Source organism: Rattus norvegicus, chromosome 11 (assembly GCF_021556685.1).
Source record: "Rattus norvegicus strain SHRSP/BbbUtx chromosome 11, alternate assembly SHRSP_T2T, whole genome shotgun sequence".
Classification (NCBI taxonomy): Eukaryota; Metazoa; Chordata; class Mammalia; order Rodentia; family Muridae; genus Rattus; species Rattus norvegicus.
The window spans coordinates 94,125,591-94,142,010 of NC_141544.1; the positions used below are offsets into that span (position 1 = coordinate 94,125,591).

The window sequence follows — 16,420 nt, forward strand, 5'->3', positions numbered from 1 at the left end:
GTCCTGGGGGCGTGGTAATTGGACAACCTTCAGCTTCCTTGCTTCTGTAGCTGCAGGACATGAAGAAGCTTCCTGAGGCGCCTAAAACCTCTGAGAGATGTTGTGATAACATAACTTGGAAACAGCAGTTTGGCTAGTTACAGTTCTCCAGTCCTACGCAGTGCCCCTCCCCCTGCAGAATCGTCGCGTCCACCCCTTTATCACTGCAAAGGGAATTTTTAAGCAAAACCAGGCGGCCCCCAACCCCATCAGTTTTGGGTTGGGGTATTAATGCGAGAGCCCTCACTTCGTTTATTCTCCTTTCTCCCTTTACAGCTCTGGCTTAGATGCAAACATGGGGATTTCCTAGTCCTGATACATGAGCCCTTAGCTTTGGATCTGGCAGGGCTGGGGACTACATGGTTTATCCTTGAGCCTAAATTAGCTTTAGTTTTTAAACAAAGAGTTTACATTAACTGCAAGGGAAAAGTCCAGAAAATAGGGAAGTACTAATTGCTCGAGTTGTGCCAGAGAGGGGCCTGGTGTAGTAATCCTTTCTAATGGATTGCTTCATACCCATGTTCATTCCCCACGGAGCACTACTCCGGCCAGCCTCTGTGTGTTGTGCCCGTCGCATCCCAGACACACAGAAGGTGGTGTCCTCCTTGTGCTCAGTGTGACACTAACTTTATGGCTTCTCAGGTGTTTGCATACTTAGCGCTTACCTTTTTCTTTTTTTTTTTTAATGAAAGTGAAGCTGTAGCAATGTTGTAGCTCACAGGGGTCAACAGTTCCCCATACCCTTCCTATAGAAACTAACTTTGTCTGGAAGGATAGGGGTGTTAGAATAGGCCACTGAAGTCCCATCTCATCTCGCCATTCAGGAAAACAGTTGTTTTCTGTCACAAAACTTACCCCGGGTCTTTGCCACCACAGCCTGTGTGTGTATACATGCTACAGGTTCTGATATCATAATATATGATTGAAAAAGCATTGCCTCCTAAAGCCCTTCGATAACTTCGCCTGTTCTTGACGGGTTTGGTATTGTGACTGGGTTCCCTCGGACTCCTCCCTTTTAAGCTCCCCCAACCCTCTCTTGCCTGATTTTGAAGTAGCAGTAATCTTCCTCTTCCAGAGGACAATGGCAGATGCCAGATCTGTTTATAGCTTAGCTTTCGTAAGGCCTCTGAGACACGAGCACTGTTTTTGCTTAGTAAGCAGGTTTTGTTTATGGTGTTCACAGTCGTTGGGCAAGGTGCTCTTTTTTTTAGTAAACAACTTATCTGTATCAATTTCCGGTGTTTGAACCAGAATTCTGACAAGCAAAATGTCTGGCCCTCGTTGGAGATTCAAGGGGCTTTAAATTTTTTTTTTTTTACTTCAAGGACTAATTAGTATTTTTCTTCTGATGATTTAAAAATGAATGACAGGGGCTTGGGATGCTGGATGCTGGCAGAGTGCTTGCCTGAGATGTGCAAAGCCTTGGGTTTGATCCCTAGCACCAGATAAACCAGCCACAGTAGAGCAGTTTTGAAACCCCAGCCTTTGGGGTGTAGAATCAAGAGGGAGGATCAGAAGTTCAAGGTCATCCTTCCAAGACCTAGATCAGGAGGCCAGCCTGGGCTACTTGAGATCCTGTGTCAAAAACAACAAATAGATTACAGTTGTCAAAATTTTGTGCTGCAGGAGACACAGTCCTTAAGCAGTTGCCATCATGGCTGGACTTAGGGACTACAGCAGCATGGCCATACGTCTGCGGTGGTTTTATATCTGGCGTTCGGGAATCTGAGCTTCTGACAATGGGGGAACCTTTTAGAGGGGCAAGTGTGCTTTGGTTTTTTAGAAAGTGGCCAGAGGGCCAGTGAGATGGCCTGCTGCCAGGCAGAGAACTGGAGTTCCATCTCCGGAACCTGGATGTTAGAAAGAGAGAACTGACTTGCAAGTTGCCCTTTGATCTCAGGGCACATGGTTGTCTTTGTTTTCTCTGTCTGTCGCACACAGAGTAAATAAAACAAGTGCAAACTTTTTAAACAAGTGACCAGAGTTGATGCAGGATGTTGACTGGAATTAGCCAGGCAGGCAGTGATGTAGAAACACAGAGCAGAGTTTTAGGAATGGACCAGGCAATACTTAAAAAGATAGAACATAGATCTTTTTTTCTTGTATTTTTTGAGACAGGGTTTCCCTGTGTAGCCCTGCTGTCCTGGAACTAGCTCCATAGACCAGGCTAGCCTCAAACTCAGAGATCTGCCTGCCTCTGCCTCCCGAGGCCTGGGATTAAAGTTGAGCACCACTGTGCCTGGCTTGGTAATTTTTCTTGATGCTAGAACCTTCTTCTCATTAAAAAACAAAAAACAAAAAAACAAGAAGCTGAAGGGGTATTTAAAATAGTTCTGTAGCGTATTGGTGAAGAGGTGTCAATGTTTTTGTTCCTGTTCCAAAGCACTTCGGCATTCCGAGCATGCTTTGAGCATGATTAGGAAGTGTCTGCTTCTGTAAAATTTTAATTTCAGAAATTCTAAAGTGAGAGGAGCCTGAGCCCTGGTCCTGTGTGGAGTGAAGATGAAGGATATTGACATGGGAAAAGAATACATCATCCCCAGTCCCGGATACAGAAGCGTCAGGGACAGAAGCACTATCCCGGGACAACACGGCGATCGTGAAGAACCCAGGTTCCGGAGAACAAGATCAGTGAGTGCTTCCTTCCCCAGATTTGGTTCCTACACCATATCTTCTTCTTCTTCTTCTTCTTTTTTTTTTTCATATGATACATATTTTATCACTTTATCTTTCTTTGTTGGTCTTAGGTCAGTGTTAAGATTTGTGATTCCTCAGCTGTGGAGTGCGGCTCAGTGGTAGAGGACTGAGTCTCCATGAAGCCCTGGGTTTAGTCCCCAGCACCACAAGAAGGAGCTTGTTCAGTTAACAGGATGGAGAAGTTGTCTTGTGTTGCTTGTGTGTGGTGTGTGTGTGTGTGTGTGTGTGTGTGTGTGTGTGAGAGAGAGAGAGAGAGAGAGAGAGAGACAGACAGACAGACAGACAGACAGACAGACAGACAGTGACACAGACAGACAGGGTCGCACTATGTAGCCTGAGGTGAGAGGTTTGTAGCACCGTGCCTGGCTTCTCTCTTTTTCATTGACTCTTTTTTTCTTACCTGCTGAAAATCCCTTGATTAAAAAGACGAGTGGGGATGTAGCTAAATGGTAGAGCTCTTGCCTGGTATATATAAAGCCGTGGGTGGGTTTGGTAGCCATAACTGAATAAAGAAAAAGACAGACAGGTTGGGGTGGGGTTAGGGAGGGGAGAAAGCCAGAGGACAGTGGGAATGTGGACCATTTCTTCCATATACTCCAAATGTTTTTTGTTTTTGTTTTTTTCTCATGTCTTTGTTTTCTGTGCTTAAAATAGGAATTATTTTGCCAGGCACACACGACATTGTGTGCCTTTTAATACTGGCACTCAGAGGCAGAAGCAGGAAGGTCTTACAAGTGTGAGGCCATCCTGCTCTGGATAGTAAGTTCCAGAATAGCCAGGGCTACACAGAGAGACCCTGTGTCTTATATGGATTACTATTGCTGACATGAAATACCATGACCTAGGCAAGGTGGGAGGAAAGGGTTTATTTGGCTTACACTTCTATGTCATTCACCTAAGGAAGTCAGGACAGGAACTCAAGCGGGGCAGGAACCTGGAGGCAGGAGCTGATGCGGAGGCCATGGAGGGCTTCTTAATAGCTTGCTCACAGTGGCTTACTCAGCCTGCTTTCTTATAGCACTCAGGACATCAGGCTGGGCATGGCACCACTCATCATGGGCTGGACTCTCCCCCCATCAATCACTAAGAAATTACCCTACAGGCTTGCCCACAGCCTAATCTGAGAGTGGCATTTTCTCAATGGAGGTTCCCTTTAGTTTGTGTCAAGTTGACATAGAACTAGCTAGTCTACGCAGTCAACAAAGCGAAATGAGAAAAGGAATCAATTCAAGAGGATGGTTGGAATAATTATTCTGGATAGCCGTGGGATAATCGGTAAGCTTTGCACGTGAATTTATGGACAAAGCACTTTTGGTAATGATCTAATTTTCCTCCGATAGGAATACCAAGATACATTTTAATTTTTAAGTTAGTGGGTGTGGTTTTTTTTTTTTTTTTTTCTGGTTTAAAGTAAAAGCATTATATCTTTCCTGGAATTGCAAAAGAAACCAGTAAGGTAGGAAGGCATCTAGGATTAGGGAGTTTCAGGTTTATGCAATGTGAACACTTGTCGAATGTTTGCTGTGTGAGCAACCGTCTCCTCTTTGCCATGTGAACACTAGTCACATCACGTCTTGGGTGGATGAGAGCCATTGCTTGTGTCAGTCAGTTTTTGTTGTTGTTGTTCTTAATGGGCGTCTCTGTGCTCACTGTACTAGAGAATTAGAAAATGCCTCATCCTTCCGTGTCCAGTGCTTCTCGGGACCAGTTTTGTAACTCTGTGTCCCTACTATCTACATCTCGTGTTAATCAAACATTTCCTGAATGCATGTCTAGTACTTGTCAGGAAATTGTCTGGTAGTTAGGTCTGGAAAAGCTTTAAGGGTACGTTGGAGCAGGGCTTCGAAGCATGCTGAGGAAGTCTCTCAGGCAACAGGGATAAAGGCGTAGAGGGACAGGCAAAGGACATGGCATGTGGACCTTGAGTAAGCTGCTCATTCACTGTGCCTTATGTACAGTCGGGTTAAGTGAGATAATACATGTAAGATACTGCGAGCGGTGCCTGGCATGGTCAGTGCCAGTAAACAATTTGCTCTTGGACTAGTTGTCCATGGTGTGGCATGTGTGAAGAGGGTGGGTCAGGGAATGTCTGCCTGCCATGCTAAGAAGTCCTTTTTTGGGGACGGGGAGGGGGGGCATTAGGAAACTGTTGGAAATTAATGAGATTTAAAAATTGATAATTTTGAGATAACTAAATTTATATGGGCTATTATAAAAAATAATAGTGAAAATCACTTCCTGATTGACAGTGACCCAGGACACTGATTTTATTAAAGCTTCAGGAGTTTGGGTTGAAGAGACAAGGTCTTCTTGTGATGTTATAATGTCGTTATGCAAGATGTTAATACTGGGGGAACCTAAAAAAGGAAGTTTTTGGTGTTATTTTCTGTAGTCACATGCAAGTAGATGAATAAATAGAGACTAGAGGACAATGCCCAGAGTCCATCTCCACTTTCACCCAGGCACAGGGTGGGTTCACCTGCACACTGGTTCTTCCCCAGAGTGGCTGTATTAGTATATACCCTTCAAGCAGTCACTTGAGTTTTCCCTGCTCTTGCCCATGTTGGGGGTGGCTGCCACCTTCATTTCACACAGTCTGGTAGGTGTCGCTGAGACCTCTTTGTGGTCCTCACTTGCATCCCCCAATGGCAACTGGTGTTGAAATAAAAAGGGGTTTTAAAATGTCATTGTTTTGCCCCAGTATTGAGGACGATCCTTGATTGTTTGCATGCTGGCCAGCACTCTCAATGAGTTATGTCTTTGGCCTAGAGCATGCTCTGTAGTCCAGGCAGGCCTTGAACTATACCCAAGTATCTGGCTTGTGCATTCGGGCCTTGCTGCCCTACTTCTCCATGTAGGAAGGACAATATCCTGTACTCCCCTGACATCCAGCTTTTGATCCTCCTGCTGTAGCCTTCTAAATAATGGAATTACAGGTGTGAGATACTACCCTTGCCTCTGAGAAAGAACTTTTGTTTTCCTTTTTGTTTTTTTTTTTTTTTTTTTTAAGAGGTTCTCTTGAAGCCAAGGCCAGCCTTGAACTCCCTATATAGCTGGAGGCTGGTCTTGAACTCCTTGTAAGACATCCTTAGTGCTAGGATTTCAGGGGTGTGGCCAACACACCCAACTGAGAAGAGATTTTTTTTTTTTTTTTTTTTTGAGACAGGATCTCTATGTAGCTCTGGCTGTCCTGGAACTCACTTTGTAGACCAGGCTTGAACTCACTGCCTGCTGCCTCATGAAGGCAGGTGTGTATCACCATGCCCAGCTGAAAAGAGATTTAAAAAAAAAAAAATATATATATATATATATGTATATGTATATATATATACACACACACACTCACACACACTAACACACACATATATACACACAAATTATATATATTTAAAAAAATATTATATATGTATATGTATATATTTATCTTGGATTTGTCTTGAAACAGTGGAGAAAAGCTGTAGACAGAGGAGAGACAGGAATAAATACAAGGACCATCAGGTGGCCACTATGCAGACCATGTGGGCAAATCTGGGGTCTACTTTCTAACACAGGTGAGGAAAGAGATATAGGAGAAGATTGGGGGTGTCTCTGGAAGCTGATAAGATATTTGACATTGGCTAAAATTTAAAATTGAAGAAACAGAAATTCTGGAAGAAAGAGTAGTGATTTTGGGGGTTGGGGATTTAGCTCAATGGCAAGGCCCTGGGTTCGGTCCCCAGCTCAAAAAAAAAAAAAAAAAAAAAAAAAGAGTAGTGATTTTGATTACTTTTGCTCCCCTTGGTTAACATAAGGTGTGAGAATGAGTGACTTTTACAGGAAATGTGGGAATCCAACATTTAACATTGAGTCTTGTCCAGTTTGCTGAAGTTACTGACTTGGTTGGCTCCTCCAGGCCTTTCCTTTGTAGACAGAGAGGAACTGCAGAGGAAGCCAGGCTTGGACAAGAAGGTTGGTAGTAAGTCTGTTAAATTTCAGGAATTCTTTCTTGTTTCCCAATGTGTTGTGTTTGCTCCTTTTTTTCTTTCCTTAACATTTTTTGGCTTAAAATAGTTAAGAAATACTTACTCTTAAAAAGTTCTTCTTAACCTTGACCTAAGCAATAAAGTCATAGGTTTATTCAACTTATTTTTGTACATAAGTTATAATGAATGTATAGCTATTCAGTATTTTGAGAAGTACGTATACTTTCTGAATATCCCCTGTGAAACCTGTGATTTCTCAAATATGCTCACTGCAAGCTTGTAGGCTGTGTAAGCTTGCTAGCAGAGGAATTAGAATGATTCCAGAAGTTGAAATGATATTCATGTTAGTTATTTCAGCTTTTAAGGAAGAGAATATATTTAAAACAAAACAAAATGATATCAGAATCAAAAAGGACCAGGAAACCAGTGTGTTAGAAAGGGCCTAAAAACATGCTTTTTATAGCTCTTGGTATTGTGATCTTTAAAAGATATTCTGGGAAAAGTGTGTTAGTTAGGTTAAGTATCTATAGTTTATCACAAATGCTTGGAGTTAATGAGGGTAAAGCTAACATCCATACCCCTGAGAACTATAAAGTTAGTGTGGGTTGTCACATGTAATCTGAGGCCAAGTGGGCATGCTTTACTCTCAAGTGCTAATGGCATCTTCTGTGTCTGGTCCTTGATCTAAGAATGAGTGTTGGTTGGCATTATTTGAGCTTATGTGTAGACTTCTCTTCGGACCACTGCTGTCATTAGCTCGAAGCACGGTTCTTTGAGCACAGCCTGTTTTATTTTTTGCATCATGTTCTATGTGCTCTTTTGCATCTATGTGCTCACTGTGTGCACATGGAGAAAGCACAAGTCCAGGAGCTCAGATGGATGAGTTTTGGTTTTGGTGGTGTTGGTGACCTGGTGGCATTGTGCACACTAGGCACGCACATGCTACTCCTCCCTAGTCCCCTCCCCTCTTTTTTTAAAAATCGTGTGATGCTTTTGTTTGTTTAACAAGCATGGTAATTTGAATGAGATGGCCCTCATAGACTCATGGGTTTGAATGCTTAGTTCCCCAGTTGCTAGAACTGTCTGGGAAGGGTTAGGAAGTGTGGCCTTGTTGGAGGTTGTGTGTCACTGGAGGTGGGCTTTGAGGTTTCAAAAGCCTCTGCCACTCCCAGTTAGCTCTCTCTCTGTCTGGTGGTTGTCTCGCTGGGTAAGCTCTCAGCTATTGCTCCAGCACCACAGTAGCCTGCTGCCACCCTCCTCCCTGCCACGGTGGTCAAGGACTTGTAAGATCCCAACCCTCGGTCAGTGCTACTTACTTTGAGATATCCCTGAGTGAGACACCAAGGTCTATGCAAAAGCAAGAGAGTCAAGGTCAACCTTCAGTCAGTCCCTCAAGGCAAAGGACAAAAAGGCAACCTTGAATGGCTACTACAAGCAGTTTTTATACTTTTTAGGGGCACAGGTTACATCAGCAAGGTTACAGTTCCAATGTATTGGCTAAGCATATTGACCTTTAAAGCTATTGGCTAGCAAGCATCAGTCATATTCTCTGAGAATTTTCTACTTAGGAATGTTCCTGCAAACCTGGCAGGCCATCCAAGGAGGGTGTGTGTAAGGCTAGGGTCCTTCAGACTCACCCTCTGAAACAGTAAACAAGCCCCCAGTTAGACGCTTTCTTTTACAAGTTGACATGGTCATGTGTCCTCACAGCAAAAGAACGGTGGCTAAGATAGCAATCATGCAACCTCTCTGTAGTGTGTCTACATGTCTGATGCTACCCACCATCTCTCTGGTGCAGAGACCGTGGAATCGATGCCAGGCCCTGCCTTCCTATAGAATTTTAACTTGGATACATATACAGTTGGACGTTAATGAGGAACAAGTTCTTCTCTCAGGGAAGTCATTAGGAGAAGGTAGCATTTAGCTGGAGAACAGAGAGACAGCCTTTGGAGAAAGGATCGACCGTGGAGATAGAACTTCCACATACCCACACACATAGGTCCTGGATTTATTGCGTGTTTGACCTGAGTGAGATAAGGCTGTCAGGTGAAACTTGACTTATGTGGTTACTCTTGGTGACTGAGTCTAAAGTTCAGAGTGACTTGTTTTACACAAGCTTGTTGAGTTGAGGACACGAGGAAGAGTGGAAAATAACCAGAAGTCAGCTAGAGTTCATGTGCCATTGTGATTGCATTACTTTTCTTCATTGGTGGAATTTTCCTTTTGAGTTAGAATAGTCTGCATTAGGAAAGTAACAGAATCAGCCTTCTGAACATCCAGGGATCCTCATTTAACACTTAGCTGGGCTCTTAGCCTCGGCTCTGGTTCTCATAGTTAGATCTTGGTGAGTTCTAGGTATATTTTAGGGATTAAGGATGTAAATTAATCTCTTACAGAAATTATTCTAAGACATTATTACGAAAGAAATAGGAGCCTATTGCAGAAATGTGTGAGGTACAATCGATCACACCAGAAAACGAAATCACCTCTGCCCACCTGTAGGATCGTTTTCGTGGAGTTCTTTGTATGACATTTACACTTTGAGAGCATTTGACCCTGCAAGCTTTTACAGCTGAAGGGCATGTGATTTTCTTTCAGCTCTTAGGTTCTCAGAGTACAGAACAGTGCCCAGTGAGTCAGCCTGGTTTAGGAAGGAGGGCAGAACAACTAGTATTTCATGTCTCTGCGTGAGCGTCTCTGTGGTAAGTTAGTGCATTTTCTGGGGTGTGAGAGCCCCTGCCCCCAAGGCTCTTAACTCCATGTAAGCATCTGTCAGCTCTGTGAGGCTCTGGAGTTTCTTTTTTCTTTTTTCCTTTTTTTTTCTTTTCTTTTGTTTCGGAGCTGGGGACCGAACCCAGGGCCTTGCGCTTGCTAGGCAAGCGCTCTACCACTGAGCTAAATCCCCAACCCCAGCTCTGGAGTTTCTTAGGCTTGGCGGCATGACTTGGTTGCTGGCCTCGAGTCAGATGCCGGTCTCAGTGCTGGCCACAGCCCCAGGAGAGATGGCCACAGTGCTGTTGCCAGTGAAAGCTGCTTGTGTCTACAGTGACAAGTCACCGATTCCCATCTGAAAAGAAAATTGTTACAAGGAGCTTGCTGTAGTTTTTGTTCGTTTCTTTTTTTGTGTGGGACAGAGTCTTACTATGTAGACCAGGCTGGCCTCAAACTCAGAGAGATGTGTCTGCCTCTGCCTCTGAGTGCTGGGAATGAAGTGTGTGTATGCCATGACAGTAGACATAGCTTACTGTTCTTTAAGTAGCTTCAGGCACCAGTGTCATTGAAATAATTTGGAGATGACAAGTGGCCAGTGAAACTCTTGGTAAAGCTTGGCTCTGTGGTCGGTGGCTCCTGTTGCCTTTCCCCTTGTGTCTGATCACAAAAGGTCAGCGCTGAGGACAGACATTGTCTGTGCAAGTCCTTGCGATGGCTGAACCTATATGTTTCAAACATAGTTTCTTCTGGTTCACTGAAGTCCGATAGTTAGAATTAAACTCGTCTAGCCCTTCTCTCCCTATCTTTAAAAGATGGAGTTAGCTATTTAGATGTTTGTATGCTTTCATCATTCAAGACTTTTCTGGCTGGGCACGGGTCTCTCTAATCCTTGTACTTGGGTGGTTTAGGTGGAAGAATAATCCCAAATTTAAGGCCAGCCTGGGCTGCAGTAAAACATGTTTCCAATCAACAAACAGATTATTTTCTGCACCTAGCATTCATAGTTTGATCTTGGCAGAAATTCTAGAAAACACGGTTGACGCAGGCCGTTCATGAAGGCCTGAAGCAAGACCGATTTACAGGTGAGTGTCCTTCGCACAAGCTAAGCGCTGGCCAGCCTGTCCTTGCAGCCTCCCCTCCCTGTGGGTGTGGCTCAACAGAATTTATCAGCAGACCCAAGCTGGGTGGTGTGTTCAGCTCAGTGTGGTGTTTCTGGAGTGAAGTGACTCAGAGCAGAGCCGTTGGCTTATCTGAAACTTTAATTTCACCCGCCTCTTGTTCTGGCCCAGTGTGTGGACCATCAGAAGGACAATGGGAGAGCCAGCCAAAGTCAACAGTATTGACCATGCATGGCACCTAACTTCAAGATGTCTTTGTTTCTGGAGCAAACATTGCCAAATGGATTTGTGTGCTATGCTGTGTCATAGGAATACTTATATTTGTTTTCAAGAGGTAGGTACATAGTCTGAGTGCCTATAAAAGCTGAAGTCATGTGACTTTTAAGCCGTCCATGAAGCAGGGCCTGGGGAGGCAGCTCCATTGGTACAGTATTTGATTTATAGGTTGTGAGTATGAGTCCCAGAGCCCATGTAAAAAGCAGGTACAGGGGCTGGAGAGATGGCTCAGTGGTTAAGAGCACTGATTGTTCTTCCAGACGTCCTGAGTTCAATTCCCAGCAACCACATGGTGGCTCACAACCATCTGTAAAGAGATCCAATGCCCTCTTCTGGTGTGTCTGAAGACAGCTACGGTGTACTTATATATAATAAATGAATAAATCTTAAAAAAAAAAAAAAGGCAGGTACAGCAGCAACAGCAGCAGCAGCGAGGGAGGGAGGTGGGAGAGTCCCCAGGGCTGATTGTCATAGTCTGGTCCCCGGGAGAGACCCTAGCTCAAAAAATAAAATAGATATGTCCTGAGGAGTGATACCTGGGGCTGACCTTCAGCATGAAGGAAATTCTGTTTCTGTGTTCTTGTTTTCCAAAGCTCAAAACTGAAAATCTTGAAGGCCTTCTCATCAAGGCCAACATTTACAAGTTTTAGTATCTAAGTGAGTACTTTTCAAGTCAGACATTAGGGTCATATGCAGAGTGTTAAAAAGTATTAGAGTCCTATTCTAGATACACACGTCCCTGTAGCCCAATGAAGTTATTGGTGGAGTTTTAAAGCTTCCTGGTGTGGCTACACCATGACCCTTGAGATCTCATAGAATAAAGGCAGTTCTCATTCCTTAAGCCAGTGGTTCTCAACCTGTGGGCCATGCGCCCATTGTGGGTCAAATGACCTTTCAGAGGGATTGCATATCAGATCCTGCATATCAGACATTTACATCACAGTTCATAACAGGAGCAGAATTATGGTTATGAAGTTGCAACAAAAATAATTTTATGGCTGGGGTCGGCACATCACGAGGAACTGTATTAAAGGCTGCAGCATTAGGAAGGTTGACAACCCCTGCCTTAAGCATTGAGCTCCAAGCACTTCTTCATCCTGCAATTCATTTTCAGTTTAAGTTATTTGAAACTTAATCATGATATTAACAAATTTAATCTCAGATCCCCCCCATTGTGATAGGAACTTTGAGTTAATTGCTTCAGATCAAGCTTACGCAGCAACTTAAGTTCTTCCTCATTGTGAGGTAACACCAGTTTACAGCCTGTAGAAAATACCAGTTTTACCATGCGGGCACCATACTGTGTCCTTTGTCCTTATGCATTTGTCCTTATTTATGACTGTACTAACAGGCGGGCATGGGAGTGTGAGCCGACATGGGCCCGTTTTCCCAGGGTGGCGTGCTTGTCAGGAGGAAGGCTTGGGATTGCTCTAAGGGGAATGATTCTTGGTCCCTGATCATTGCAGGGCAAGCACATTGTGCTCTGTCAGCAAATGGGCAGCCTAGAACGAGATGGGCAGCCCGGGCATGCAGTAGCTGTGTATGTGCTCTGTGCACGGATCATGACAAAGGTAAGATGGCAAACGTAAGGAGGTAAATGTAGCTCCCACAAAGGGCAGAGGTCTGTGTGCCAGCAGCTCTGTGTGCTGTGGGTCAGCTTTTCTGGATCTTCCCAGGTAAGCACATGATGCAGGTCCTTGATCTCTACCTGTGTTTTGGCAGAATCCGGACTTTAACTTTTGTCCCCTTTTGCCCCTGCAGTGTCTATAGCCACTCCTCCTCGTGTCCTCAGTAGTAGGGCATTCAGTATGTGCAAGTCACATAGCCGTAGAACAGACACAGCCGGTAGCAGCATCTTCTTGTTGGGTCCCTGTCACCTCCCTTTGGAAGTCACTACTGCAGTGCCTGTGCATGTGGTGGGCACCTGGCTACGGAGAACCTTTGATACCTCTGCTCCCCATCTTGTTTCAGGAAAAGCTCTAAGAGCTACTTCTGAGAGCTGAAGATGCGTTCATTTGCTGGACCGCTTATGTGTGTAGGAAGCCCTGGGTTCCTTTCTCAGCATCAGTGTGTTGGCATACCTGTAATCTGAGCACCAACACTGTGGCATAAGAGTTCTGTTGTGGGGTGGCCCTGTGTGGTGTGGGGTGTCCATCAACTTCCCTGCCTCTGCCTAGGACAGCTAGCAGCACTCTGTACCGGTGACAACTACATGTCCCCAGATAGCCTCTGGAAAAACAAAGTCAAACCACCCTCGCATGAGAACTGTTTGCGTTGCCCAGTATAGCAGCCGCTAGCCACATGAGGCTTCTTGGACATCTGAAACATTTCCAGTGTAAACTGAGCTTTCCCTCAGAACAAAATGCTAAGTTTTACCACAGAAAACAATTCCTCATTAAGGAAATCCAATAGTGTTACAGTGATTATATATTAAAAAGGTGATACTTTTTATGACGTGTTAATAAGTAAAAGATATTAAAATGCTACCTTTATTCCAAAGATGGTGAGAATTTCCGATCGCATGAGCAGGTGTAGGTTGAGGCTTGCGCTGGGTTTGTCTGACAGCGCTGAGCTGCAGTGACGGGGTGCTGTAATTTAATGTTATTCTTGCATTCAAGTTCTAGAAGCTGTTGGGTTTAAACGATTTCCTCCTCTTTGGAAATGTTCCTCCATACAATGAAATTGTGGAGACATGTTATCCAGAAGATGTTAACTGCTTTCAGTATTCTTCTTGCAGTGACAAGAGACTCCGTTAGGTCCTCTCACAGTGGGCTCTTGTTTAAACTCCCCGTTTTTGGTACTGGGTTTCTCTCTGTTTTTATTAAAGTAGGTAGTTGTATCTTGAAATTCAGCTTATGTTTCTGACAGTGACAATGTGTCTGTCCCTCTTTTTTTTTTTTTTTTTTTTTTTTTTCTTTTTCTGTTTTTCGGAGCTGGGGACCGAACCCAGGGCCTTGAGCTTGCTAGGCAAGCACTCTACCACTGAGCTAAGTCCCCAACCCCTGTCCCTACTTTTGTATGTCCTGATCCCCTAGCATACTGTTTGGAGATAGTAGGCCCTTAATTAAGAATCTACTCAATGAATAGACTAAAATACATTTTTTTTCAGAAAAAGTCTATCAATATAAATACATTAGCCATCTCTTTCTCCATTTGCCTTTCTCCCCCTCCTTTAGTACTCATTTTAATTCACTAAGTTTTTATTTTTATATCTAAACCCATCCATCTTTGACACGTTTTTGACTTTTGGGGTGAGCGGAAGCTATCTCCCATTCAGCTTAAGCTGCTGTTTAATTTTCCTCCATTTACTTAATCATTTTAATGTAACCCTTTAGGCTTAATTCCAAATGTGTTACTGTACTGTGAGAAACCTAGGCCTCTTACTGTGTCCTCAGTTGGGTATTGACGGTCCCTGCTATACTCACCGACTCCCGTCACTACCCCGCCATGTTGTTTATGCCTTCGTGTATAAGCACACATCGCTCAGACCTAGTGAAGTTGTCCTCCTGGTTCATTTCTATTTCAGTCCCTTCAACCTTAGACCGTAGAGAATTTACAGCTAATGGAGGCTTCTGCAGTAGCGGAAGGCACAGGTTCCAAATAGCAGTGAAGTAACTGGCAAACTGAGGACCCGCGTAACCGTTAGGGTCTTCACTCTTCAGTCTCCTGGTCCTTCTATTGCTGTGACGAAACAAAAGCAAAGCAAAACAAACAACCAACAAAGACAACACAAAAAAACCTACCATGTTGAGAATCGACCTGGGGAGAAAAGGGGAGAACGCTTGCAGCTCATCATCCTAGGAAGTCAGGGCAGGAGCTGCAGGCAGGAACCTGGAGGCAGGACTGATTCTGAGACCCTGCTTCTGGCTTGCTCAGCCCGCCTCCTTATACCAGCCCAGGGGTGGTACTTCCTGCTGTGGGCTGAGTCCACTCACATACATCATCAGTCAAGGAGATGCTCCCCAGGTCTACCCACAGGACAGCCCGGTGGAAGCATTTTCTCAGTTGATGCTCCCTTGCCAGAATGACTGTATCCTGTGTCAGGTTGACCCTGAGCCATCTCTCCAGCCCATCCTTTGCCTTTTCAATAACAGGTGTCTGTATACAAACACCCTTCAGGCACTCTTACTGGCAGGACCCTGTGTCACACACGCTGGGGTACTTAGTGGGTGACTGAGGGGCAGATAACCTAAGGAAGGAGGAAATAGTCGAGGTGTTGCCCTTGTTCGAAAGGTAATACAGATCCTGCGTATTAAATGTTTGCTGAGCACTTATGTAACCTTAATTGCTTTCAACATGGTGTAATAGGTTCACACACAAGTACTGTGAGTGCTGAAGCTCGCAGTGTGGCCAGTAACAGGCTGAAGGCTGGTGGCCAGGGTCAGCATTCAACCCACACCTGCCTTCTAAAATCTATGCTCAAAGTCTCTGCATGTACTGTGGCCTCCAGTCACAGAAGAATCCTTTAAGTCCGTGAAAGAAAATGATTTTATTACAGTGAAGAAACTCTATCCTCTGGGTGTTTTGTTGTTGTTTGTCCTCCCTCTCTTCTTCCCTCCCTCTTCCCTTCCTTCTTTTAATGTTAGCATTGTAAAGCTCTTGCCAGAATCTGAGCATCTGGTGTTCCTTGTTGGAACTCAGTCTATCTCTGAAGCCCCCAGGTGCCTGTGTGCAGCAGGACCATGTGTCCTTCCCTCACACTCTCCCTCTGTGACATGGGCAGTGCATGGACACAGCAGGGCTGTCCCTCTGGAAACTGTTGATGAAGAGTGTCAGACACGGAACAACAGCAGCCAGTTTTAATTTTCAGATAAAAAATCTTGTATATTCCTTAACTATAGGACTCTCCGTTTTCTTTTTTCTTTCTTTCTTTCTTTTTTTTTTCGGAGCTGAAGACTGAACCCAGGGCCTTGCGCTTGCTAGGCAAGTGCTCTACCACTGAGCTAAATCCCCACCCCCCTGTTTTCTTATTACATAGGATATTCCATATCATTATTACACAGGGTCAGCCAGTTTGTGATGGCTTGCCTTTGTCAGGGCAAGATTTTAGGGAACCCATGTTCTAGAACCCTGGCCTTCTTGTTGTGCAACTAACTGATGGCATACACAACCCTTAGCAAACAGTCTTGCCTCCTGACTCTTCACTCGAATAGTTCAAAGTTTTTTCAAGTTTGGATCTGCCTGTACATAAAACAGCGTAACACCGGAAGGTAAGGAACGTATTATCAGATGCGATCAAAGAAACAAAACCCAGGCTGTCAGGGTTTTTTGTTTTTTTGTTTTGTTTTTGTTTTTGTTTTTGTTTAACCTGTCAATACCCATTTTACATTTAATCTTAGCCAAGTGTTGTTTTTTTATGAAGAAGATGAAGTGAACAGGTTGTACACATCTGCATCCTCATGTTCTCTTCCCACCGTCCAGGTTTACACATCAGGAGTGCTCAGGAACTCATTGTTAAAAGACTGAGGTAAAAGATGTGATGATTCTCGTGCTTTCTTAGTACTCACGCCTGACGTAAGGGCACTAGGGATGGCACACTGTGCTGCTAGTTTTAGTTCAACAAGCTAGAGTCATTTGGGAAGGAGCCTCAACTGAGAAAATGCCCTTTACCAGCTT

General features: G+C 44.2%; 1 protein-coding gene across 13 annotated transcripts in view; it reads left to right on the top strand.

Moving 5' to 3' along the window:
* Positions 1-16,420, top strand: part of Abcc5 (ATP binding cassette subfamily C member 5) — a 94,217-nt gene that overhangs the window by 848 nt on the left and 76,949 nt on the right. For all 13 annotated transcript variants that reach the window (XR_015632565.1, NM_053924.2, NM_001433829.1 and 10 more), the window contains 1 exon segment: positions 2,493-2,670. Coding sequence is in view for 12 of the 13 variants with exons in the window: in NM_053924.2 (NP_446376.2) it covers positions 2,542-2,670 (129 nt within the window). In the remaining variant the exon portion in view is untranslated.